The 26,454-nt window shown below is 35.5% G+C and overlaps 2 protein-coding genes across 3 annotated transcripts; both read right to left on the reverse strand.

Moving 5' to 3' along the window:
- Positions 1-1,712: 1,712 nt before the first annotated feature.
- Positions 1,713-13,340, reverse strand: LOC137963640 (uncharacterized). The gene is made up of 7 exons (XM_068810793.1): positions 12,794-13,340; positions 8,126-8,225; positions 6,781-6,840; positions 6,446-6,560; positions 2,698-2,780; positions 2,269-2,330; positions 1,713-2,183 (listed from the first exon to the last, which is right to left on the reverse strand). The coding sequence occupies exons 1-7, from the start codon at positions 12,997-12,999 to the stop codon at positions 2,072-2,074; spliced, it is 738 nt and encodes a 245-aa protein (XP_068666894.1). The 5' UTR covers positions 13,000-13,340; the 3' UTR covers positions 1,713-2,071.
- A 1,079-nt stretch (positions 13,341-14,419) lies between these two features.
- Positions 14,420-23,435, reverse strand: LOC137962237 (rab GTPase-activating protein 22-like). 2 transcript variants are annotated; one of them, XM_068808991.1, is made up of 12 exons: positions 23,331-23,435; positions 22,783-22,927; positions 22,205-22,303; positions 21,086-21,189; positions 19,402-20,141; positions 19,163-19,285; positions 18,926-19,014; positions 18,615-18,815; positions 16,548-16,949; positions 16,156-16,239; positions 15,143-15,406; positions 14,420-14,920 (listed from the first exon to the last, which is right to left on the reverse strand). In XM_068808991.1, the coding sequence occupies exons 2-11, from the start codon at positions 22,903-22,905 to the stop codon at positions 15,350-15,352; spliced, it is 2,022 nt and encodes a 673-aa protein (XP_068665092.1). In that variant the 5' UTR covers positions 22,906-22,927; positions 23,331-23,435; the 3' UTR covers positions 14,420-14,920; positions 15,143-15,349. The 2 variants fall into 2 exon arrangements, with proteins under 2 accessions (XP_068665092.1, XP_068665093.1); XM_068808992.1 differs by having other exon boundaries at positions 23,135-23,435.
- Positions 23,436-26,454: the final 3,019 nt, after the last annotated feature.

Consider the following 26,454-nt stretch of genomic DNA (forward strand, 5'->3'; position numbering starts at 1 on the left):
TGCAATTGTCGATCCAAATTTGTATTATTGGCCAAAGTTTCAAACTTTGAATGGTAATTGACTATGAATTGACTAGTAAATGTGGATTTTGAACTCATGTCATATTACGCCAAGATGTTTAACCCATGGTTGATTATCCGTTGAATTGTAGACTTCCAATGTTGTTTTACTATTTGAACTAATACTTAACTTTGTTATTCTTTGCATTTACAGTTTTATACAAAGTTGACATTTGTATTGATTTAAACTCAACCATTGGTCAAAATATTTGGTTTTAGCCAATTGTTTGTTGTCAATGAAGGTAAAGACTTCAACCATTAAGAATACTTCATGATCTCTACTATTCATCAGTGCACATAACTTTGACCATCAATTAGGGTTCTAATTGTGTGATAAATTTTTTTATATTTACAAATACAAAATAGGATAATTGAGTGTTACCCTTCTAAAATTTTGAACTGAAATAATTTTGAAAAAAGGGGCAAAGTATAATGGAGCAATTATTGATAAGGAAAGTAGGATCTCATAACCGCTTGGTACTTGATCTATAAATTCTTTAGACTCGGTGAATGACTCGATGGAGTGTGAATTAAACTGCATTACCTTGTATGATTGTACACAATCCCTTCTTAATTATTCTTCGACAATAAGATGGTGACCTCTTTCTTCTTTTGTATACAACATTTGTTTTTCCCCGAAATAAATAAGGCCCTAAGGACATGACACTAATCTTGTTACTTTAAGCATGTTTCAACCCAGGGCTTATCCAATACGAAAAGCCATTTGGTGCTAAACATACGAAACGACTATCTCAACCGTTTGATCATGATCGAACAATTGAGATAGTCATTGATCGGACAACTGAGATAGTCATTGATTGGATGTCTGAGATAGCCATTTCGCACCAAAAGGCGTTTCGTATTGGATCAGCCCTCTATTTCAACCCTCCCCAACTATTTAATTTAGGAAAATAAAAGTAGGAACGCCAACACCCCTCTTAAGGAGGGCAGTGGCCCCCCTCCACTATATAGTCTATACAACACCCCTCTTTGTTCAAATTGTACATAGAGGAGAAGACGAGCTTCGGTTTTTCTTAAATGTATGTGTATTGGTTTTCAATCTCTATACTTAGTAGAAGGATTGGATCCGGTTACACTTAATTTAACCGGTAAGATTAGTCCAAATAAATACTAGGCTATTAATTGAAATGAAAGTTTATGAAAAAAAATTCTAATGCAGAAATATACTGGTACTTTTGAGGATATTATAAGAGCTTGGAAACAATAATATGATGGTTGTAGAGTCACCACTTCATCTCTGGTTTAACTGTCCAACTCTACCTCATTTCTTTTAGCTTGGCTACTCGTTCTGAAACTTGGTAGACTTCTCACTCTTCATGTCGAGCTCCTGATTTTTTCCTATTCCAATTTTGTTAACTTTGTAAGAGTTAGGACAACATTTTTGTCCATTGTATAGACCATATGGAGGCATCGCAACTATTAAGAGTGATTCTCAAACCATTTTAAAGATGTTTCAAGGAACTATTGGTTTGATTTACGAATGTGCATCTTTGGCCGGACTACGTGACGTATATTCTTATCCTGTACAGTCCTTTTCTACAATGGGAGCGGTGCCTTCTTACCACAAACAAAAACAAAAAAACACAAAGAAGAAGAAGAAGAAATTGTGGGAGGAGAAACAAGTAGAAACGGGATATATACAGCAAACACTTAAACAAATTGTTTCAGTCAGATTAATGAAATTATCTGTCACCTTACACTAACAGCTACATCAGAAATCTTTCCATCAGAGGGAAGAAAAAAACAAAAAAACTGATCCTAGAGTTTCTTTCTATACTGCACAAACCAGGTCATCAATATGTACTTAAATGTAACAAATTAGGCTAACTGATACACATGATTCAACTGACCAAAATGGGGAGCTGAGGATCTAATTATTCCTGGTTGTTAATTTTATCGACAAATTTTATTTGTTCTTCCTGATTTGATGTGAGCATTCGGCAGCACCAAGTGACCATGTGCCCTGGAGGAGCTCTCCAACAGTGTGAAGTTCAGGATTGCATGGGTATAGAGGACCTAGGAAGAATGGAGTTTGCCAGCTCTTCATTGACCTTCACAGGGAGTGGTGGCATCTGCCTCATTATTCCCGGCATGTCATTCAGGCTGCAATGGAACTGTCATCAGTAATGCATAAATGGAAATAGGTGGTGTATAGAATACAAAAATACAGCAAGGAATGAAGCCATACTCATTTAGGATGGTGAGAATATTATCACGAGTTTGGCAGAAGAGACTGATGTTTTCATGTATCTACATAAAAAAAACATATTAGTCTGGTTATTGTCTATGCAAGATCAGAAGCAAAAAGTCGCTGCAAGATACTGAAACGGGATCAATCAAGGGTATAATGCCACAAACAGGGAGATGATGTACAGCACAAGCTCCCAACAACACTTGAATACACCATTCAGAACAGAAATCTGAAATGGTATAAAAAGGTTCCTGCCTTTTTGATATCCATTCTCTAGTCTTACCGGTGATAATTGGCTAATTCTTTACTGCAAAGATTGGATTTTAATTTTTTATTACAAAATGTTTCCCAAGGTATTTTATTCTTTTAGACTTTAATAATAGAAAAACTGAAAGAGAGGGAAAGTAGATAGAATCAATGTTTCACCTGCATGTTTGCAAGATTTGCAGAAATCTGACTGAAGACTTGTGCATTTTGATCCAGAAGTTGTCCAGTTGGACCACCAATTGCTGCAAATGGAATATTACTCCAAAGAAATTATGTATTTTGTGTAATAACACAAAATAGAAAAGAACATATACAATGCATTAATAGGCAAATTTTCTTGACGTAAAAAACAAACAGAGAGGGTGGTGAAGAAGAAAATAATCACAAAATGACAGTTATCTTTCATGCAAGATGGAAATCTGTTCAAGTGAGATAATGAAGTGAGTGGATGATTTGTTGGAGCGGACATGATAAGACCATGAGTTGCAGAACATGAAACACAAATTCAGGGCCTCAGTGTCATCATGGAAGATGCTAGAAACAAAATGATCAAGCACATCCAACACAGGCTGCACTTATTATACATATATAGAGCTGCCCAGACTCAGAACCTAGTCCATGAAATTTCATCTGACAGATCCAGGTTTCCTACACAAATATCATATGCATAAACTCACAGGTCTACTTTAGGAATGTATTTTAGGAAAAGAAGACAAAAGGCTTGAAAGCTTCACCTGCAGGTTACCAGATTATCACTGAAGGAGATTGAGAATTCACGTGTTATGAAGGCAAAGTGGGAACAAGTCAAGGAGCTTTCAGAAGTGCGACAATGACTACAACTCAATGTTTACGAATGTCATGGAGAGGTCATCAATCAGAGGGTCAATAGCTCAGCTGGAAGGTGCTCTCTCAGTTTTGCATAACTACAACTCAATTTTTTGGTATTGAATTATGTGAAAACTCATTAAAGCTAACACATTTCAGGAAAACACTTTTGCTTTTACAAAATGTACACAAGTTTCCTTGAAAGTTTGTCTTTATGATCCAATTAACTAATTAATTTTGGACTCCTATGCCTCTCAAGGACTTGCTTGGGTGGAGATCTTCAATTCATTAAGGAGCATAGAATTATCGAAGCAGTTTGATATTCATACAGAATAAACAGGAGGGACCCCGTATTTGGCAGACTGAATGAATGATACACGTACATTTGCTTCTTCGCCACTCCTAGGAAAAACTTCTCGAGCACCACCCATGCTCAAGGAGAAAATAAAAAGAGTGAAAAGAAAAGGAAAAATGTAAAAAGAAAATTTTCCTCTCTAGGATAGTAAAAACCTCTCTTGTTGGGAAGGCCTGAACATGTCAAGGGCTTGTAGATACACATCTCAAACTAGTTGTTTGGGGGAGTAAAACAGATTGGCACTGGGTGAATTGTCGCATACTGATTCTGCATTTGAATGATCCTATGCTTATTTTGGAAGTGGCCTCATAACTTGGTTAGTAACTTTAGGATGGACCAGAAGTAGATTTCTACTTTCTTACCAAAAAAAAAATCAAAGCCCAAAGCTTCTCTACATTTCAGGACAAATTGTACATTTAGGCCTAAATGTGAGGAAGAGTTTGGGAAGGAGAAAGGAAAGTCTCTTGTTTCAAAGGCCTAGGGTTCATATATGTGTGCATGCCCCAAGCCAGTTATTTGAAAATGTAAAACCAATTGGTTGCAGCTGAATAGTCCGACACTAGTAATGGGTTTAAATGATCTTGAGCCAATTAGTTAGGAGGCGACCTCTCCTAACTTGGTTGTTATTTTGGGATAGACCCGGACTTGACTTCTTCAACTTGAATTTTGACTGCAAGCACGGCTTCTATTTCCTTCAACAGTTTTGAAGGAAACTATATTATTGAAATAATGATGACAAAAGAGATAATGTTATTGCATTCACATCCCTAATATTTTGGTATAAAGTTCAATTGAGATAAATCAGAAGGAAAAGTAAAAGGGAAAAGTTTTTCTGAAACAGAAGCATGATATTTTATTAGAAAATTCAAGGAATAGGGCAAAACCTCTTCAAACAGGAAACTGCTTTCTAAAACTGTTTCAAAACACATGGTGGTGTCTACCATAAAAACACTAGAACCATTTCTTGAAACACATCCACTACCTTTTTGGAAATAGAAAAAGACTTTCTTAGAACATAAAAGAAATACCTTGGAAATGGAGTAAAAATAAATCTTCTAGAAACAGGGGCATAAAAAATATGTCAGGAAATTTAAGTTATGTTCAGCAAAACAACAAGTTGTTTGATCTGGGAATTCTTTCACAAAGCAAAATTTAGAGGGAATCATGAACATGACCAATTTTGAATAACGGCAAAGTTGCTAATCAGTGGTGAGAAAATGAAAATATAAGTGCCCATGGTGGGGACACCAGTATGCCCATTGAGCCCCAGTGGACCCACCAATTACGGTTCAAATCATTTTTCGAATTCCTTTTATTTTTAGTTTATCTTTCCTGATTTTACTGGATTTGATCGGATAGTGATCTTATCTATTTTGAATTTTAAATTTCAATTTTAGTTATTTATAGGCTGTAACAAGATGTTGAAAGTAGCTTTGAAGATGAATTAATAAAATCCCCTGTTTCTGGCCTCTCCCTCTCTCCCTCTCCTTTCTTCTTCTTCTTCTTCTTCTTCCTTCTTTATTCTTCTTCTTCTAAATTATTCTTCTCAATTCTCCTATTTCTTATTCCCAATGTTTCTTACTTTTTCTCTATTTTCTTCCTTTCTCTTTCTAATTCCAACAATTAACTGACATTTGCATACGTCAATTACAACCGTGCCTTGTCCCGCATCAGCCAAGGGTACCTCCATCAAAATACCGTTTGAGGATTTTGTGGTGAAACCAGATTGGACAGCTACAAATACTAAAAATATTGTTGGGATTTGAAATATGAAATGACTTCAACACAATAGAAAATAACACAGATTGCCCTAATTAAGAAACTATTGAAGGTGAGGTTTAGTGCATAGAGAAAGTAGATCACCAAAGATCTACTCTCCCCAAATCTTTCTGTTGCGCCTTTTGTTATAAACATACACAGATCTAAGGTTGAGGTCAAGGATGAGTGCCACCTCATCTCACTTAAACTTTCTCCAAAAAAAGTGAAACTTCACACCCTTATCTCTTTATGCATGAACATGGCAATTTTCTAGGTACTGTAGATTTGACTTGAACTTTCATGTACATTAACGTGTTTTGAGTACTTTCTTTGGAGACTTCACTGTCCTTCCCAACACCCCTTGTGTACTAACAGGAGCTAAGTTATTATTTGCCTTCCTATTAGTTCCATTTTACTAAAAACACCAGCTGAAAAATCTAGTTTCCTATGCATTCCTCAAACATTTCCATTTATTTTTTGAATAAAGTGAGAAATACTCTTTAAAGAGAAAGAGTACAAAAAAATACAAAAGAAGGGTCAGATGCAGCCCAAAATAAAAACTCATCCCGCATCTAAAGGGAATGAGTCACCCACAATAAAATCAAGCAAATCCACCCCCACCAGCCTTAAAGATTCAAATATTTCCATTCTGATTCTATCGTATTTCAATAGACTCTAGAAATTGGAAGGTTCAGTAACCATCTTTTCTTAATGTTGTACAGAGGTTTGTCAAAAGGTCTCTTGTTCTTTCCCAACACATGTCATCGAGTTTTTTTTCCTGATTTTCTACCCATTTCATGTCTCCTATGATATGCTTTTGCCCTTTTCCCACATTTCCTCCCCCCCCCCCCCCCCCAATTTAGTAGCTACAGATAAGACAATCAAAAAATTATAAATTATGAAAAAATGAACACTTAAAAACAGAGAGAACCTTAAGCTTTGTTACATATAGGTAAATAAGAAGCAAACCTTTGTATGAAATTTCATCATCGTCCATCAGGGGCATTGGCATAGAATATGGAGGGGCATTGGGTCTCATCACCAAGTGAGAAGATGGCTTTGAAGATGGATCTGTAACTTTTTCCTGAGAACTCACACAATACACAGTCAAATCTCTATTTGAAGAACAAAGGAAATCAAATAAGCCAAGAGGGACAAGAGTTGAAAGAATGAGAGAAAAACAAGATAACGCTGAAAATTAACATTTTTGTGTTTCTGATACTAAGATGCAAAATAGAGATTTAAGGACACCTATTGTAAGTACTTAAACCCTGCAACCCACCAAGATATCAGGCATAACTCACCTTCTTTTCTTTATTTTTCCTCACATTATCATCTTTCCTTCGCTTCCCAATCTCTTTCTTCTGCAGAAATGATATATCAAGTGAAACTCCTTGAAACAAAGTCAATCACTTTTTCAGCCATCATGCCATGAACAGCCTAATAGTTATTGTTTGAAATAATAGATACTCAGTATGCTAATCAACTTGCAAATGCATTTTCATCGGCAATAACTCAAAAATCTACAACCACATCTGCTTAAATATTGTTTAAAGTTAAAATAAAACTGCAGGGTAGCAGAACAATAGATACTAAAGACACATACTCAGATATTTATTCAGCATACAAATACTTTCACTGGAGATATTAATCTTTGTCTAGCAGAAGTTCTAAAACTGATCAAGTGTGACACCTCTAAAACTCGAAGGGTTTTTAAAGAAATGACAATGACTGTTTATGGGCCCCTTACACCTCCCTCTTGCAGCGTTTTGAAATCCTAATGAAGCATTTGAGTTACTTGATATGTTTTAGATTAGGAAATCCCCAGCCCCTGAATTCACAACTTCTGTGGAAAGACTTTAGAACTCTACCTTTTTCTGGACTTTCAACCAAAAGTCAAACACAAAAATTCAATTTCTTACTTCAACAAAGGTTCTCTATACTTTTTCTGAGAAAAGGGTCCAAACCTTAGCTGTAAAGAAAGAAAGAATTAAGCACAAATCGCCTTGTTCAGCTCATCAAAGAAATCAACCAAAATGAAATGTAAGAGCGGAACATTAAATTACTTCCCTCTACTGACAGTATCAGAAGTTGTGTTCAGTCTAAAGAGGTCACTTCCGAAGTCCTTTTATTCGCCCTACAACCGCATGTGGAATATAGACTTTTCTTTGCCTTACAATGGGACCTAAATAAGCTATTAAGAATGTTCTAGAATCTAGAGAAAATTATATGCACTTCAGGAGATAATGTAAGCTCATAATAATTTTTCTGTGAAAGAAACTGAAAAGCTCAATTATGAATTACCAGTACTTTTGTTCCTATGAGAAAAATAGATTTAGGAAAAAATTGGAAAGGTTTGGCTGGTATGTGACTAATGCCTCGTCTACTTAGGACTAGGTAAAAATGCCCGCCAGCCATGTCTAAAGACAACACATAATTGGTAAGCTGTTCAAGGGATAGGAGTTCCTAGGTTAAGCTGCCCAGCACTAGATATTGTTCTGCTTTTCCTTTTTTCATGAAAAAATGTAAACTTTTACAGTTTACTGCTATTTTCTGAAGAAATAGTACCTGAAAAAATGGTGGGAAGTAAAAAAACTCAACTTTTTATCTTTAATACAGTCAGAAAGTGGTATAACCTATAATACTTACATTCATCCATCTGCACCTCAGAGCAACATCTCGAACTGTCTTCTCATGCAACTGCATAGCAATTTTGGCATAGCGAACAATGGTCGTCTCCAAAGCATACCTAAAAAATTTATATAAAAAAATAATATGTTTTTAAAAGCAATTGTGGTATGATCTTTGAATAGAACTGGTAACTAACACAAACTGCTTTCTGCATCTGAATAGCAAACCAAAAACTAGAAAGTATTTATTTTAAGTTATCTAGCATCATTTTAACAGGTCAGGAATTTAAGCATTCAAATATTCACAAAACCACAAATTCAAGATACATAATATACAAAAGAAATTATGTGCCAACCCTTTGTTCCCTCTTGTTGTTTGGACATTAAATAAAATAACATTATTGTGAACCAGACTTGTCAGAACCACCAATATATCAATTTAAATGCAAATTTAGTTGATTAAACCTAAATGGGCAAAAATAGATCAAGTCTTGACAGATAAAGCCCTCGTGTTAGCTTTCGTCTTTTTCCTAATTTTCTTCTATGTGAATGTTAGAATGTAAAATAAGATTCATGCGTGAAATCCAGAATGGAAAATCAATGGTTGACAATACATGTGGGTTTGGGTTCCTTTAATTGAAGGATCCAAAATCCGAAGCATTGCCCAGATCATCCCATGAACAAAACTTTCTTCCCTGTTTTCCACAGGCCATTTGTGCATAACTAAATAACATTTCCCACGTCGTTTCCCCTTATTTTCCTCAGTTTATCAGCTAAGGAAGGCAAATATTGTACTATGAATTGGTAAATTGAGCCTATAGCTCAATAGTCACATAAGGGGTTCTAGTGTGAGGTCTTGGGTTTAAGTCTCACCAGGATTAAGGGTACCCTGTGCATTTGTATGCAGCATTCAAAAAAGAATATGAAAAAAGTAAAATAACCAAAGGAGGTAAAAGTTAAGAATCTACAAGATGAGACCAGTAGAGTTTGTCAATCAACATTTTTTTTCTGAAAAAAAAAAAATCATCTCTTTCCTTGCTTCACAGTTTATGCCTCTTTCCAATACCTAGGTGCCCATATCGATGCATGATATACTCGAGTACTCAAGATTGCGAGCTTGTAAGAGCCCAGCTCCTAAGGCGGCCTAATCACAGATAACCAAGGAGCCCTCAATAAGGTTGTAAAAAACAGCACGACATCCCAACAGCACCAATAATGCTTCAGAGTAGAAGTCCTTGGATCACATCAGGCCAGCATTTTCTTCTTATAGCTAGAGTCCTATTGAGTTGGTTCATCTAATGAACTATTTCTATAGTGCTTGACAAAACCAACTTAAAGTGTAGCTGGACAGACCTCATAACATACCAAACAAAGAAATGCTGGTTCAGAAAATGTCTTCATTTTTGGTTTGGATGCTGATAATGAGACAATTGATGATACATAATAGACTCATTTCCGATACTATTTGATGAAAAAAATGTGAAACTTCTGCCCTCTAGTCTCTCAAGTGTGTTTGAGTAGTGCTGATACATGCATGAGGAAGTGTTACAACTTCCATCCAAACTTCAGTTGAAAGTGAACATAGCATGTACACCCCCAACAGATATAGGAGATGAGTTTATCATTTCTTTGTTTTACATTGCTTAAGCCATTGATTTGGTGCATTGATTTCCCATCATCATATTACTTCCTGACTCTTTCGTTGCAAGCAATAGGCATAACACCAAAGAACTCTGGCATTTAAATAAAAGTCTACAAGAACCCAGAATATCATGTTCTACTATCTCAAAAATAAATTAAAGAAACACGGAGATGGACCACTGTCCGGAAAATTGTTTTTTGCAGCCTAAATTTTTAACTGATTGGAGGAGTTTAAAGTTTTATTAGACATAATCTCAAAGAAAACTTACAAGAGCACAGAAACATGGATTCAAGTTGAAACAATGGGTCACTGTACCTTCACATTTTCATTTCTTGAGCTGCAATTTTTGGAAAGTTGTAATCTTGTTCATCAAATTTTAAAAGTATTTCCACTATCGATTATTTTTCAATGTTTCATAAATAAAAAGAGGAATAGTTGAAATAGAAGTCAGATACAAATGGACAGAATCAGGAAAAAGTATGAGAAGGGAAAAGATAAAATTCAAGCCAGCAGACCTAGATCTCATGGCTGAATTCGAAAAAAGCTGCAGCCTGCTCAGACTGATTTCAATACATATTCCTTTTTGCCTACTCAAAATACCTGTCAAAGCTGAACAGTTCCTTCCAAAATGGCTAGCCAAAGTTAAAAAGACTACTCTCCCAGCTAACAAACACAAAGTTCTTTGCAGGCCGAAACCAATGTGGCACTATTCTTCTACAATCACTTCTCTCACTCTCAGACAACTAAAACAAGACAGAGAGAACTGCTCACACATAACATGGGGGGAAGGTACTTTTAGTCTGGCAGCAAAAACTATACCAATAACTATTCCTCATTAATAGATAAAAGTGTATTATGATTGCCCATAGAAGTAAACGACAATTAGAAAAGGTACTTTTCTTCTAAATATTGTGTACACAAACTGACACAGATAAACATGATACACCTGTCCCTAGTAAGACTTGAATTCAAAACCATATGTTAAGAACGTGTTGGAAAGAATTGTCCCACATGGAAAAATGAGTAAAAAGATATTGGGTTTTTTAGTTGGGAAAAAGACATTCTAACTTGGCTTAGTCATTTTGGGATGAGCGTTGGACCCAACTTGTAACATGGAATCAGAGCAAGAGCTTAAGCATGGGCTTCCACCACAGATTGTCCACGTTAGTAGGAACAAGAAAAAAAAAAGGCTCACGCATGAGGGGGAGTGTTGGAAAGAATTGTCCCACATGGAAAAATGAGTAAAAAAATCTTGATTTTATTAGTTGGGAAAGAGACATTCTAATTTGGTTAGTCATTTTGGGATGAGCGTTAGACCCAAAGTCTAATATAAAGCACTCCAAAGAGGGCATTGTGCCAATAGCCTAATCCATTAAATATCATATCTAACTAAGAATAAAAACACACTTACGCATCCCTCACTCTCTTTAGAGATGACTCCAGAAGGAATTAATGAACAAATGATTTACTTTTGATTAAAAACCCCTTTTAGAAGTCATTTTGAAACATCAACGTACTTTCCCCATATCTGATAAAATATGAGCTTCATATAGGGGCGTGACTAAATCGCATTACAGCATGAGATCGGTAATTCTACTTCTTTTTACTGTTACGTTTGTAGTTTAAGATAATTAAGACTTCTCAGCATCTTTTCATTAACCAACAACATCAGATTTTTTATTTCACAAAAAAATAAAACATTGGATTTTTATTTTTCTGTGTGTTACTAATAATGGGATGAACCCACAAATCCATCCTGTCTGCAAGGCAAGCACACAAAATTGGGTCAAACGGATGATAAATTTGCATCAGAAGTATTCTAATGGAAAAATGGGTCTTTAAAGTGTCTTTAATTTGCATGGGCCAGTCTTTCTTTTTTAGGCCCAAATATAGGAAAATAAAGAAAATACTTGGAGTATCAATAATTCAATAAAATAACCAAAATTATGACACAAAATCAGCTTTGGTGGTGAAGCAACAAGAAAAATGTTTTCTGTTGTAAAAGTAGTTCACACACATAACAAAAATGCAAAATTTCTGTCAAGGATAATAGGAAAATTTGTATAAGTAGCCAAAAGTAAAAGCTACACAAAGATTAGACAGGAAAATGGTGCACCAAACTAAAGTTTGCTTGGCCACTCACTCAGTTGCTGGCCAATGTACACTAAATTAGAACTATATTGCAGCCAAAAAAGTACAAAATGAACCTCAAATTCTACCTAAGAAGGTTAAATGTTGAAATCCTAACACGTGAAAAAGAAGAATTGAGAATGGAATTAGAGAGCCAGCCCTGAGAACGGCCATTTAAAAACAATAGCCTAGAATATCAAATAGCATTACCTACAGCAATGAGGAAAACTAAACACTGAAGCACATACGAGGGTATAACACAAATAAACCACAAATTGAAAAGGAAATATAAGATGGTTGTTCAAACAGAAAAAGATAACATTCCAAAGTAAAAAGAAAAGCTGACAAAGATCTCAGATAACTCTTCAGAGGCTCAAATAACTAGGATGTGCACTCTGGACTCCTAAAGCAGGTAAGACAGTCATAACCAACAGATAAGATTATATATTCAATGAACCTAATTATAAAACTGGTAAAACAGAAGCTCGTAAAGCGGAAAACACCTGAAAACCACTAGTGCAGCAAATCAAATTTTGTAGCTAGCTTGAACCAAAAAGAACCAAAACATCTAAAAATATACAATCATAAACAACAAACGCAATCTAAGGGGTATTCGGTCGAACAGTTAAGATAATTTAAAAAAAAAAAAAAAAAAGTAAAGACACGGGAAAAAAGAAACAAAATTCGCAGTTAATTGCAAGAACCTAAGGAAGCTAGAAACCTACTACGAGAATACGTTAATGAATCGTCTATAAAAGTTCGAATAGAAAACAACTAAAAGAGCTAATATCAAACAGAAGGCAACTGAAACATCCAAAGCCAGAAAAATAGAACTCATCCATGGTTGTAAATGTAAGCAAAACATAAAAGTACGCATGGAAGAATCCCGGCCCAGATGGTAGAAAGAAGACTCACTTGTTCAATCCATCTTCCAAAATTGACTGCTCCTCAGCTGACCACTCCACAGAGAGACCGGGGTTATGCTTCAACGCCTGAGCGGGTCCCGAACTATCCACAGCGGTTCCTGAATTGCCGTTGTTATTGTTGGCAAGGACACCATTGAAAGAGGAGGAAGCGTGGGTCCCTTCCTGATTGTTGGAAGGGTTTGCACTGGCAGCCATCAAAGCAGAGAGAGAGGAGATGAAGAATCTCAGAAAATATCGCCTTTTCCCGTCAATTCTGGTCTAGCAGCCATGAAAATATGAGAGAGAAAAAGCCCGGGAAATTGAATTGAAGAATTTGGAGTGTGTGTGAGACTGAAGGGAGCTCTCAGATTTGACAAAGATTCAATCATTGAAAGAATAAAGACAAATATCTGGTGATTGGTTGGGATTTCCTCTAAAAGTTCAAAAGGGTGAACAGAGAGAAACGGGGAAGGAAGGAGGCAACGCAAGGAAAATGTACGGAGAACGAGATTTTGAAGTGAGAAGTTTTTTTTTTCTTTTCCATAATATAAAAAATTTGTTCTGCAACCTGAGTTCGACAAAGGGCAGAGTTTTTTTTCACGAAAAACGATTCCTTAAAAGGCCTCTTTATGAGACTGGAAATGGCGAATAATTGAAATACTCAAATTACCCATTTGGTTACAGCATTTTGGGCCTTTGGCAAAAATCAAAATGCCACCTCTTGTTAGTGCCACCATGACAAATTCTAAAATTGAAGAGAGCATCACAAAAATTGGGGGCTTTTAGTTGTTTGTTAGCATCCAATGTTTGTCTAGAATTACTTTTCTAGCCTTCATCTATTATTTAATTATTTTAACCTATAAAATAGTAGAAAAATAAATAAATTTAAGTTGTTTTTATAAGTAGCCCTAACTTTCCAATATGTCAATTATTCACCCATTCATGTCATTAGTTACTATAAGCTTTTAAATGTAATTTGAATTTTTAAATTACATAAAATATGCTACAAGTCTTTAAAAGGGTAAATTGGTCACTTAAAACACGAAGAGATTAAATCATTATCTACACATTCTTGTCTTTTTTTCAAAGGGGCATATCCTAAACCCTAAACTCTAAACCCTTTCCGATATTAGGAGTAAGTAAAATTTTTACTTTCCAGATAGAATTGCCAATTACCGTGGTAGATAAAATATCGGAAAGGGTGGACAAGGAATGAGAATTTTATCGTCGGTCCAATTAAAAGTGTTTTTTTTCTTTTGTTTAAACAATGTATCAATCACAAATTACTCTCTTGAACAACATAAAAACCCTTCTAATATAAGAAATATTTCCATCATGCAGCATTATGAATTATAATAAGCCCTCCAACAAAGCCACTCAAGTGGAAACAAATAAATAATTCATAAGGCCACTCTTAACCTATATCATGTGGGGAACCATTAAAGTATTGGATGATGTAAAGGGTGGTCTAACTTTAAGCATCACGCAATTTTTTTAATATGTTCCATGTACATGACAACTAAGGTAGGTTAATTGTTACACTTTTGGTATTTGAAATTAGAAATATTGTAGTAGTTGGCATTAACTCGCTATTCTTCTTGGTTTTGATGTAGTTACTTGTTTAATATGTCTTGCAATGCCTCTCTTAAGCTTCTTTTTCTGCTGAGGTTGCTTAAAAACGTTTAGCTTTGAGTAGCTCGACCTTCCTGTAAGCTACGACTTTTCTTCTACTATTATATATCCCAGGGAACAAAAGCGACCTTTCTGGTGCCAAACAAAATGTCTCCCGTTTCTTTTCTCACGTCTCAATCGGATGGACCCAGAGTCGGGAGATTCATTTGGCACGAATATGATAAAGACAAGAACTATTACATTGATCTTTCCTTTCCTTTTCATCTTTTTTTTTTCTTTAATCTAAAAAATATATATGCAATATTCACAGATACAGAAGCTAGCAAAATCTCTGCAGCACTTCTCGCTTCAAAGGAAGACATTTAAGGAGGCTGTAACTTGCTTTTTCCTTTCCTGCTTTAATAAGACGTGGTAGTGGTGGTATCCTCATGAAGGCCTGAGTAAATTCCAGGCCATTAAATAGTAATTTGTCAGCACTTTTTAAGGCTTCAGAGGCTTGAATTACCTGCATCAACATTCACTGGCAATGTTATTATACCAATATCCCTTCTCTTACAAATGATCCATAAAATATTTAAAAAAAAAATTTTAAAAATCAACTAGACAACTGAAAGTTCAGAAATTTAGACACAAGTAGCCCACGGATTTACTCTTTCCTACTTTGAAAGGGATTTTGAATAAAGAATAAAAATGATAAAAAAGAGTACAAGGAGAACCAATTGCTTACCTTTGGTACGTCCTGAAAGGTAAAGGCCCAGATGACATGTCCCTAGACAAGCTAAGAATTCATTCCTGTTTGCAACTCCTTCCAAATTAATTGACAGATACTACTATATCAGAAGAAGTGAAATACCAATAATCGATTTCCCAGTATTGAGGAATTTTTTAATGACGAGTGTTCCTTCCTCGTGGTAAGGAAGGAGCTTGAGAATCTCTATACTTTTTCACTCAGCAATTGCTCTGAATTCCCAACGGTTCCTTGCCTCGTAAGCTGGTCCAAGTATACAAAATTTTCAAGTCAAACTTCCCAAGAAACAGTAACATAACAAAAGACCACTTTAAAACAGAGACTAAGGTAACGTAATTCATAACTATTTAAAGTAACAGTTGTACTGTCAATTACACATTGTTTCGTCTCAAATGCATTAAACATTGTTTTCAAGAGGTCCAAAAGGCCTGAGGTCAGCTGCTTTGCTCTACAAACAGATATGTTTTCTTTTATTTCCCCCTTGAATCATGTGCGATTAGTTTTTCTCATCCAATAGAATCATTTTATTAATTAACATAATCTAGTACTAAGGAACCTATGGGAGTGAAAGAAAGCATAGTGAAACCAACAAGATGCTTCATATTAGTCAAGATAAGAATCACTGTTCAGAAGTAACGATAAGCTAACAACATGATCAAATAGTAGAGCTGATTTCAAGAATTCCAAGAGATGATAAAAAAAAAAAATAGAAAACATAATCAACAAATGATTATGTCAGAAACATGCTTTTGGCTGACCACCTTGAGTCTCGACCACAAAAATCTTCAATATTTTTTAAGATGGGACTTACACAAGTGTCAGCATAATTTTCTGATGTCACTATCAGATTCATTCTACCGGTCAAATTCCTAAACTGCATCTTTGGTACGGAATGGAACCTTATCCATAATGTACGCTAATAAATCACTACATATTGGCCTTTGCATATATTTAAGGGTCACAATAGACTAATCAATTCTAGAAAGTTTTACCTTGTAGAAGTACTTCTTCCGTAGTTTGATGGCCATTCTTATGCATCGTTTCACATTGATTTTCAGCATCTTGTCATTGAACATCTGCAAGAGATTGAACAATATGTTAGCAGCTTGACAACTATTTGAGGAAACCACATGAAACTCCCAGCAACTCAGATCATAGAACTGATCTGAGTGAAAAACAAAATGTCCGCCTGAGCTCACCAAAAAATCAAACTCATATAAAGCAAAATGGAACAATTTTCTTTCTTCTGGGAATCATGAATACAAATGGAACTCCTTAAGGGAAGCCATTTTAATTGATTCCAAATACTAACTTATTCCAGAACATCTGTAAGAGGTTCCATATAAGGAGAGGGGAGGGGAAGGAAGGGAAGGAATGAACCTACCTTTATGAGGTCATCAAGTGAATGAGTTGCTCTAAGAATCCTTTGACGGTTTAGGATGAGGATTGCAGCTACACAGAAGACTGTCAGTTCATCATCACTATTCTTAGTTGATGAAGCCGATGCGTAATATGACAATCGGCTCCTAGCCCAGAAGCTTGCACTTGTCAATCCACAAAAGGGATAACTTGAAGCCGATTTTGTTATATCATTATCACACTCTGAGTTCTGTGTACTGCCATTTTCGCATTGTGCACCCTTCATGCTTCTTCTGCCATCATCAACACTTTCTACCATTTGTCCAGCTACAACAGAATCCCTTGGCAGTTCTACAACCAATGACTCTAGACAGTTAGCCTCCAGTTCCTGAGCTGCAGTTTCATTAAAATCAGCAGCCCACATCATCTGAAGACGAGAAAGCAGAGCTGTAAGAAAGGATCATCATTACTCTCCATGAAATTTGCACTGGAAGAAAATTAAGAAGAAAGGTAAGAATTAAGTACCTAGCTTAAAAACTCTCATCTAACAACAATTATACACCTTTAATCTTCCAAATATTAAAAAAAAAATGACCCAATAAGCTTGCAACAATTTTAACTCGAGGAGAGAAAGTTTGAAGAAATGCAGATGAAAATAAGCAGTAGATGAATAAGAACTTGAAATCCAATGAGTTACTGGTCATGATTACATCAAGCTCTTCTAGTTTCATTCGACACAACTTGCAAACCCTGATAAGAGTGGTGTTTCCAACAACTCCTTTTTGGAGGCAGCCTTGCCTTGACATTAATCGGTTCAGTAATTTGTGATTTCTGGTGTTCTTTAGCTTATGTATTTTCTCCTCCAGGAGATGTACCTTTCCCCCTCTTTAATTGCATCTCTTTCTCACCGTCAAAAGAAAAAAGAAATAGTAGATGACACAAGTTGTGGCAAACGTGGATGCTACTACTAACATTATTTAGACAGTATATCATAGATAAGCATTTGCTTCTAACAAAGTACCTCATTAATTTTCCACTCAGAACTTTTACCATGACTAGTTTAGACACTGACTCAAACTTAAAAGAGTTTTCAAATAATAAACCATGAACTTTCTACATTGGAAATAGCTAATAGATTCCTTTGTCCTTCATTTTCCAATAGGTAACAACTTGAGTGCAGAAAGCGTCTTTCCACTTCCTCAAAGAAGTATGTTTACGGAACTATCTTCTCAATTCGCTAGATCATATTTTTCCTGGATAGTTGGTTCTACACATCACCAGTCCTCACAGCACAAAATGTTATTGTCGTTAACTAACTACCCTCACATTAGAGACATAAATAAATAAATAGAATCACAAACTTATGAGCACCCAGTGAACCAAGTCAATATATACATGGAGCAATGAAGCAACCAATGAAGCACAATATATACATTGAGCAATGAAGCAACCAATGAAGCACATCGTTGCACTGTACAGACAGATTATGTGATGAGAAAAAGGGATCAAAAGTGCAATATTTTTTTCGAAAGATAGTTAAAGTATTGCTGAGATATGTGGGTTTGAGATCAGGGGGCTTTTTTGCTCAATTTATCTTCCAAGTCTCAACTTTACGAACATAACGTTGCAATTGTGCATATAAGAACATGGCAAAACTAATTTGTACATAGAAAAAGCAAAGCATGTAAAAAAACAATACTGTTCAAATAACATGGAAGCATACATCAGTACCCAGAGAGATAACTAGTGTAGACTTCCTCACTAAATACGATAGCTCTACTACTCTAACAACTCCCATGACATTACAAAGAAAGACATCTGATGGTTTTCTAAATAAAGTAATATTTAGTTTTTGGAAGGTCCTTTAAGATCATGAAATGTAGTGGAACAGTTAATTCTACTGGGTGAATAATAATAATATTATTATTATTATTATTATTATTATCTTTCAAAATAATAATAACGATACACAATACATAATACATTAAAATAAATTATTAATTGGTGATATTGATGCCTAGATCTTCGAATAGCTATAAACTTGGCAGAAAGCATAAAAGGTTTTTCAACACTAACAACAAGGTAGACGAACCTCCCACATGCAGAGCGCCTCAGTGAAGGACAATTCGCGGCGGAAAAGCACCAACAGCATCCGAAAAGCAAAATGAAGGCTTTCAGCATGTATCAGCGATAAATGTGTGAATATGTCAAGATCAGTCAGTTCCAATATCTTCCACAGTGCTTGCAACTGTTTCATCACACCAGTTGGTCCTTCCATCTGAAAATTCTCACGCTGGAATATAAGATGAAAACAAAGCATTTAGTAAAATATCACTAGCCTGCAAAAGAGCCAAGCAGGAAGGAGAGAAGCAAAGAACAAATTTTGAACAGTAAATTGAATACCATTCTTCGCAGAAGCATTTCAAAGCACCAGAATGCATCAGCATTATCCTCATAGAGGACAACAAAAGGGGAGAGCAAATCGCTCATGCCTACAAATGATTAATAATAAATGTCATCTCTTTCCATACACAAAATTCATTGTATTTAATGTGCTTGCATTTAAGAAATAAACCAAGGAAGGGCATCCCCAGCTAGACAACAATGTAATAAGAAACTGAAAAGAAAATAAGGTACAACCTTGGCAATATCCAGTAGCAGGATCAACCCATGCATAAACAGCAAGAATATCAGACATCCGTGCCATATTCTTGGAGTCACTATAAAACTCAAGGTGACTATCTGTTCTTACCACATCAACAACTGAAATGACACAGTATTAACTATTAAGACTACAAAACAAAAAAGTGATTTTAACAACAGACTTATATTCAATATTTTCATATTAGAAAGATATGAGGAGAAGTACAAAAGGTTACCAATTCGGTGAAGTGTCCATAGCCATTCAGCAACTTTATCTCCCACAGCTGCCACTCCATTAGATGTGGATTGCTTCGGAATGGCTGCATCTGGTTCACCTGATATTCTTAAAGTATCCACCATTTCAGTTTCATAACCCAAATTTGTTGACTCCAGTACATGTTCTTCAATGTTGGAACTATGCATTTCAATCTCCCCATTACTCGCATGTGGAAGATCAGCAGATAGTGAGCCATTTGACTCAATTATTAGATCAACATTATTATTAATTTGAAAACTATGCATGGCTCCATCCACCACTCTAAAGGTGTGTTCTGTAGAACATCTATCATGACCCACTGCATCCCCTAACTCATCCCTACCACCCTTTTGAAACAAGTTAGTGACAGGTAGAGGTGGAAAGTCAAAGAAGCTCTCTGGATTTGAAGAAAAGGTGTCATACACTACGCCATCAGTGCTTCCTCTAACACTGGCAAGGTCATGGGAATCTGTGGAGCTTTCCCTTTGACAGACAGAATATTTATCAACACGATTATTGTTTAGATGACCATATTGATCAACTTCATCTGCAGTACCATGAGAAGCTTGGCCATTTTCACCTTCAGCTTCCCTGCTGCCATTTTCTTTAGATAAAGTCCTCATATCCATCACTTTGGACCCCACCACATAGGCAAGATTACCAGTGCCAATGCTTGAATGCACCTTTTGACATTGGCTTATTAAATCCATATAGCGCTCCCTGCATTGGGAGATCTCATAGTTGCACATCAGTAGTTGTGACAAAAGCATAACATACAAAAGTTTATGACCTCATTATACTACTATTTTTTTATTTTTTTTGAGAAACAGTATTCTTCAGTTTTTAGGTATTTTATTGCACAGTTTTTTGGATTATCAGAAAAGTCTAGTTGAGAAAAAAGTTCATTACTTGGTACCAATTCTATTTCTTGCAAATAATTACTTGCTTCACATTTTGGTATTCTTAAGAAAAAATGTTGACAAATTTTTTTAAAGATATTATGAAACCAATGTGCACAAGAATCAAGATAGAGAAACGAGGCCAAGAGGAGTGACAGGGTACCATTAAGCTATCAGCTAAACAGAACTAATCATTCATCCTGCACATCAATGCCTTCCATTCATAAATAACATAAACTTAAAAAGAAATCATGCAAGGAAGCAACAAAATATTCTCATATATAAGATGAGTAATGAAATAAATAAAACAGCAAAAGCATTCAGTTTTTTAGTTCTTTTTCTTTTGGATTGTTAAGCAACACAAGGTATGAATGGTAATTAATTAATATCAGATGACAAAAGCTCCAAATGTTTATATTTCTATCATATGGCTTTCTTGTTAAGGACATGAATCAAAGATTTTGTAAATGTATATTGAGGAGTCAAAATATTCATGGGATATCCTGTACCTTACAGTTTTGTCTTTTTAAAGATATCTTTTATGGATCAAATGTAACGTATACATTTCAGTTTGTTTGATAATGAAACATTGGTTATCAGGAAACAAAATAAGTGTAAAAATGCTAGTGTATTAAAAATGTTTTACATATTTTGATGAGTTCATAGTTTTCTCTTTCCCCAGGAAGATCAAGGCAACAATGAGATTTAGTACGCAAGAAAAAGACGAAAAACCAGCAAGACTAAAAGATAGTAATAAAAGGATACCTGCGTGCCATCCGCAGCTGCCTTCTATACTCAGAAGTAGTGCCCAAAGCATAACAACCAAGAAGAAATTCCCAAACCTCTGCTCTTATAGATGGATCCACACCCTGATCATACAAGCAAATGGCAAAATACCCTATGAATTGAAAGATGTGTTGTTGTACTAAGCAGACAAAATCATCAGCTTTCAAAATGCTTTGATGGGCTTTTAGATAACAGTAGCAAAAAGGTTTTCATAACAGTTCCTTTACAAAGCTTTGGTTGTGATATTTGATAGAGGAACTTAACAAACTAACAAAAGCCTCAACACTAAACTGGTCCCTGGAAATTCAAGGAATAGAGCAGCAGAACAGTTGTAATAGCAGTTCTTCTTGAAGGCATTCAAGGAGAAACAGTGTCTTTTCAGAACTAAAATAAGAAAAGGAAATGTGAAACAAATAAAAAGGTGTCATGGCAAACATGTCTCTTAAATGCAAAAGGAATCTTTCAATTTCTCTGTCATATTACCGAACCCATCAAGGGTTCTCCCACAATTTGGGTCAAGGAGATGCAACAAGGGAAAAAAATGTACAACGGACTACACATGGTTCTCGCAAACAGCATGAGCTTTGGCATCATTAAGCCTCATGATTACAAAAAGGAGTACAGATAAGGTTGATGGAACTTTTTAAGATGCAGGAAAAGACAAGCAGAATAGTTATTCCGATGTCAGTTGTTCTTTATTGTCAATGGACAAGCATGATGAAATAAATCAAGAAGCAGCCACAGTATAAGTTGGGAACTCAACCGAAAGAAGCTGTGTATTCTCGCTAGATTTAACCATTCAGAACTATGTCAAGAAGATAATGCTGATTTTTCTGCAGGGGCAGATATGTAAATATTTGACACATACAAACCCCCTAAAAGGAGAATTTGTTCAAGATAATAATAAAAAGTTTTGCATTGGAAATGTGTGTAATGTCCAAGTTTATCTTGACTTCTCAACAGCTGATGCTTGTCTATATTGCCTGAAAGCGCAAAAGAAGTGTAGTAGTTCCAAGGTGGTCTGCAGGTGTCAATTCGGTGGAATATCAACTTGTAAGATAATACAAAGCAAATAAGACAATGAGTTGATCAACTTACCCCGAGAATGATCAGCTTAAGTGCCTTTTTAAAACCCAATATTCTCCCATCACTGTCAAAAACAGTTTGCCACTTATCAGGCTTCAGCATTTTGTTTCCCTGCAGATAGAAAAGAAGAAACTTAAATACAAAGAAAGGATTCGAAGGTAGTTAGATGCTCAAAAACATATGAACAACCAACATAACATGATTAACACAGAACAAGATTGGAACCACATACAGTAACCCCACTTGTCAAAGGCATACATACAGATATAGCACAGAACTAAAAAAAAGCTGCAAAAGTCCCCAAAAACCAGAGTCTCCAAGGGCATGTTTAGCTATGCCATCAAAGACAGTAAATGTCATTAATCATAAATTTCAGCACGCTAACTCAAGAAAACCCTCTCTTTGCTAGTTGACATTGACAAGAATTCCCAACTTCAATAAGCATAAATGCGACCCTCATATCTAGAATCCACTGCTCCCGTGCACCTTAAAGAAAAGGTGAAACCTTTTCCTTTCGTTGGTAAGCTCAAAACTGAAAAAGGATCAAAGAAAAAGTTAGCATGGCAAGATTTGGAACTTCGCCTACTGACCTTGGCAGGAGTGTGATGAAGGCACGGTTCCCGAATATCTCGGACAATGGAACTCACACGCTGCAAATGCACGGCACCTACTCTCCCACAAATCCATCGATTATCTTCTTCCTCAAAAGACATCGGCACCCTCACTTCTCACTTTCTGGAACAATTCAACCAATTAACTAATCAAACAGCTAAATAATATCAAAATAACCACCCCAACTTTCTTAAATTTTTAAAAATGCAGTATGGGGCCGAAAGAACAACCAACAAAGACTAACCCTAGAAAATCAGAATCGTAATGACATTAAATTCGACTAAAGCATGTCTTAGCAAACCAACGGTGAAAGAAATGAAAACACAAAACCTCCAGATGGCAACAAATTGCAACAGCCCTCCCAAGTCCTAAGTGGAAGCGAAATGATCAACACTCATCACAAAACTAAAGAAGGAACAAAAAAGTAACAGAATCTAATACGTGGTCTGTCGGATCATAGTATCGTCGGTCAAAGTTATAGATTCGTAACTGATGATTGTGCTAAACAAAGAAAATACGAAAGTACCGTGCATGGGAAGCGATTTCAAGAATTGGGAATTTCAGGTAGCATTTTGAGATCTCCGTCGCCATTAACGGAGAACGGTTTTCCTTAGTGTTTTTTTTTTTTTTTTTTTTTTTTTTTTATATTTGTGTATTATATCTTATTTTATTTTTCTGTTCATAGACCTAGCCAGGGATCCTGAGTAACCCGTATTTATTAGTCATCTCAGCCACTACACTGCGCAGGTGCGTACGCGCGAACGAAATCCCTCGAGCGATCCTAGTCGTTCATTCGTGGAGCACGGCTTAAATCAAATTATCATTTATGAAGACATGGCTTAAAGCTCCTCACGCTTAATCTTTTCACTTAGTGCTAATATAATGATTGATCCAACGGAAGCCAGCTCTATGTGAAGTGGGCCATGCAAAAAGTAAGAGTACAGTTCATTCCACTTGAAGTGGGGCAGGTACCTGTTTCCTGTCGAGGGTTAACAGTGCGCACCCGGCCTAATATAGTCTCCGACGCTGGCTTTTTCTCATATTGATTAATTTTTTTCTTAAAAATAAAATAAATTGTCCATTTTAAGATTTTGTGTAGGCTCCAAGTATGATTGTTTTATTGACACATGAATCAAACTACTTACAAGTGCTCCAACATGTTCTATTTAACCTAAGTATTTGAGTCCACTCACATTACACAACTACTTTGGTGAACTAGTGATTAGTGACTAAGTCATCAACTAAGGACATATGATGGGCATGTTGGATCAAGGATCAAACCTACTCCTTTTTTTTATTCTGAGTGAATCTCTCCTCACTCACCTTGAACCCAACTTGATTTGATCATGAATTTAGTCGGGACTAATCGACACTATATGTTAACCAATGGACTGAGGAAATGATGTTTACCTCCATGTGTCTCTTATTATTGAGGTATCGAGACAATGTTCAAATACGTTATGCCTAATTTTTATTAGTTTAATTTTGGACAAAAAACTATAATTTTGCTAACTATTTAGTATAAGATAGAGGGTTACAATTCGATATATCTTGGATTTAACGATCCTATTATGTCTTGTGATGCCAAGACAACCACCCTTTACTGACATTGCACTTATTTGTTTAATAAAATATTTCTAATATTTATTTCTTTAATCTTTTCTACACATATGTTACTTGTGTTCATCTTTAAAATAGATTTCTCTCTTTATCTCTTTTGATTTTTATTAATCTATGTCATTTGTCTCCCTCTCTCATTTAGTGTCTTTGCTTTCCATCACTTAATGGAGAAAGTTTTGCATTTGATTGCCCAAGTAAGGTTGCATCTGATATTACTTGAGTGATTAAATTAGAAACTTACATTACGCATTTGTGCTAATATTTTTGGAATAAAAATTCTTAGCCATTATTTGTTTGTTTATTCTCAATGAAACATTCCAATTTTATCGACTTGCAACTTTGCAAACACACTTAGGGTGAAGGATGAGGAAAGGGCGTACTGAAAAAATTGGTATTTGTAGTGATATGATTCAAAGCATGGGTGCGATTTTGTCTGTCTACTAGAATTTTAATGGATATATATGCTTTTTTTATTTGTTCGATACAGTATATTACCTTAGTAACGGAGACATATTTTGCATATATGCAATAAAAAAATATCAGTATGAACTCTTTGTATACTTAAAAGGGGGATGGGGTATTGCTTGTCAATGGAGTGGATGTTCAAGGGAAAATCAGTGTTTGAAGTATCATCTTTTCTGCAAGGCCCCGAGGAAACCTTTCCATGTTTTATTGGTCGAAGGTTTGAACTAGGCATGCACATGGGGTGTTTAGGTACTTCTTCAAACTTATGATTTTCTTATTAAAAAAAATTGAATGGTTTTCTATCATTCTAGTCCACTCTAAATTGTTTATTCGTCTATATACAATGATCATGATGTCAAGTGGACATTGAATTCATGTTAAAAGCAAATAAAAACTTTCAACCAAAAGCTAAAAACAAATAAAAGCTTTCCAAAAAGATGAGGAAGATTGAAGAGTAGGAGAAGCGACAACAAGAGAAAGAATTTGAAAGAGCATTTTTCAGAGAAGGGAATAAAAAAAGGTAAGCAAGATATTATTTGGTGATTATACATGCCAACTTGAATGGCCAAATATAACGTTGTATGACACTATGTGAAACCAACGTAAAAGAAATTTTTTTATGTGAATCCATCTAATATATGTATAAAATTTGCAGGTTAAAAACCTAAATTTATGTCCAATAGATTTGAAGACTACAACCTTCATAAAGTTGTTTCCCCTATTTTCCTCTGCATTATACAGTTTTTACATGTATATGTGGTTTAATTAGCTTGCCCGGGTTAGTTCTTATTCCCTTTAGTTGTATAGTTCCAAGTGAAAGGGTGGACAAGGAAGGCCAAAAGCTTCACAATTTTTTTTCAATTATTTACAAATTCCAAAAGATGATCTCTACCTCGACTAAAGCAAAAAACCCAACTCTTCTTGCCATTATGTGGTTTATGCAAACATGAAGTATTGTAGACATTGTTCTTGACCCACCGATTTAACCTTTTGGGCCTACTCAAGCTGGTGAGAAATTTGGTAAATGAAGTGAAAAAACTCGAAAACGAAATTGGTATTTGTTATGATTACTTAAGGGGGGATGATGTATTGTTTGTCAATGAAGTGGATGTAAGGGAACATTAGCATTTGAAGTATCATCCCTGCGACAAGGCTCCCCAGGGAAAACTTTAAAGAAATGAGGTTGTCATTGGAACTTCAACAGTACTTCACATTTTCTTCTTTTACTGCTCGAGTATGGGTTGTAGGTTAAATACAAAATCTCTTAAAGTTTAGAGGCAAGTAATTGCTCAATTCCAAGTATTCTATATCTAGGAGCCAATGAAGAATGGAATTGCTTTAGTTGGGTACATATGGTTGAAAGAGTTTAATGCACTTGCAAGAAAAATATTTGACTATTGGTATATTTTATATGTATTGTTGTTTTAGTGAGTGCTTACAAATTGTTTTTCACTATGTTTGTGGTTGTATGCATCTTTTAACCTATTATTTTCACCTTTAGGCTTCTCTGTGGCTTTAAGACATACTAAACTAGTTTTTATAATCGGGTAACATGTTAGTGATAG

This window comes from Aristolochia californica, unplaced genomic scaffold, assembly GCF_029961685.1.
Source record: "Aristolochia californica isolate CCGP_79_NKW_82.1479 unplaced genomic scaffold, dmAriCali1.0.hap1 SCAF_4, whole genome shotgun sequence".
NCBI lineage: Eukaryota > Viridiplantae > Streptophyta > Magnoliopsida > Piperales > Aristolochiaceae > Aristolochia > Aristolochia californica.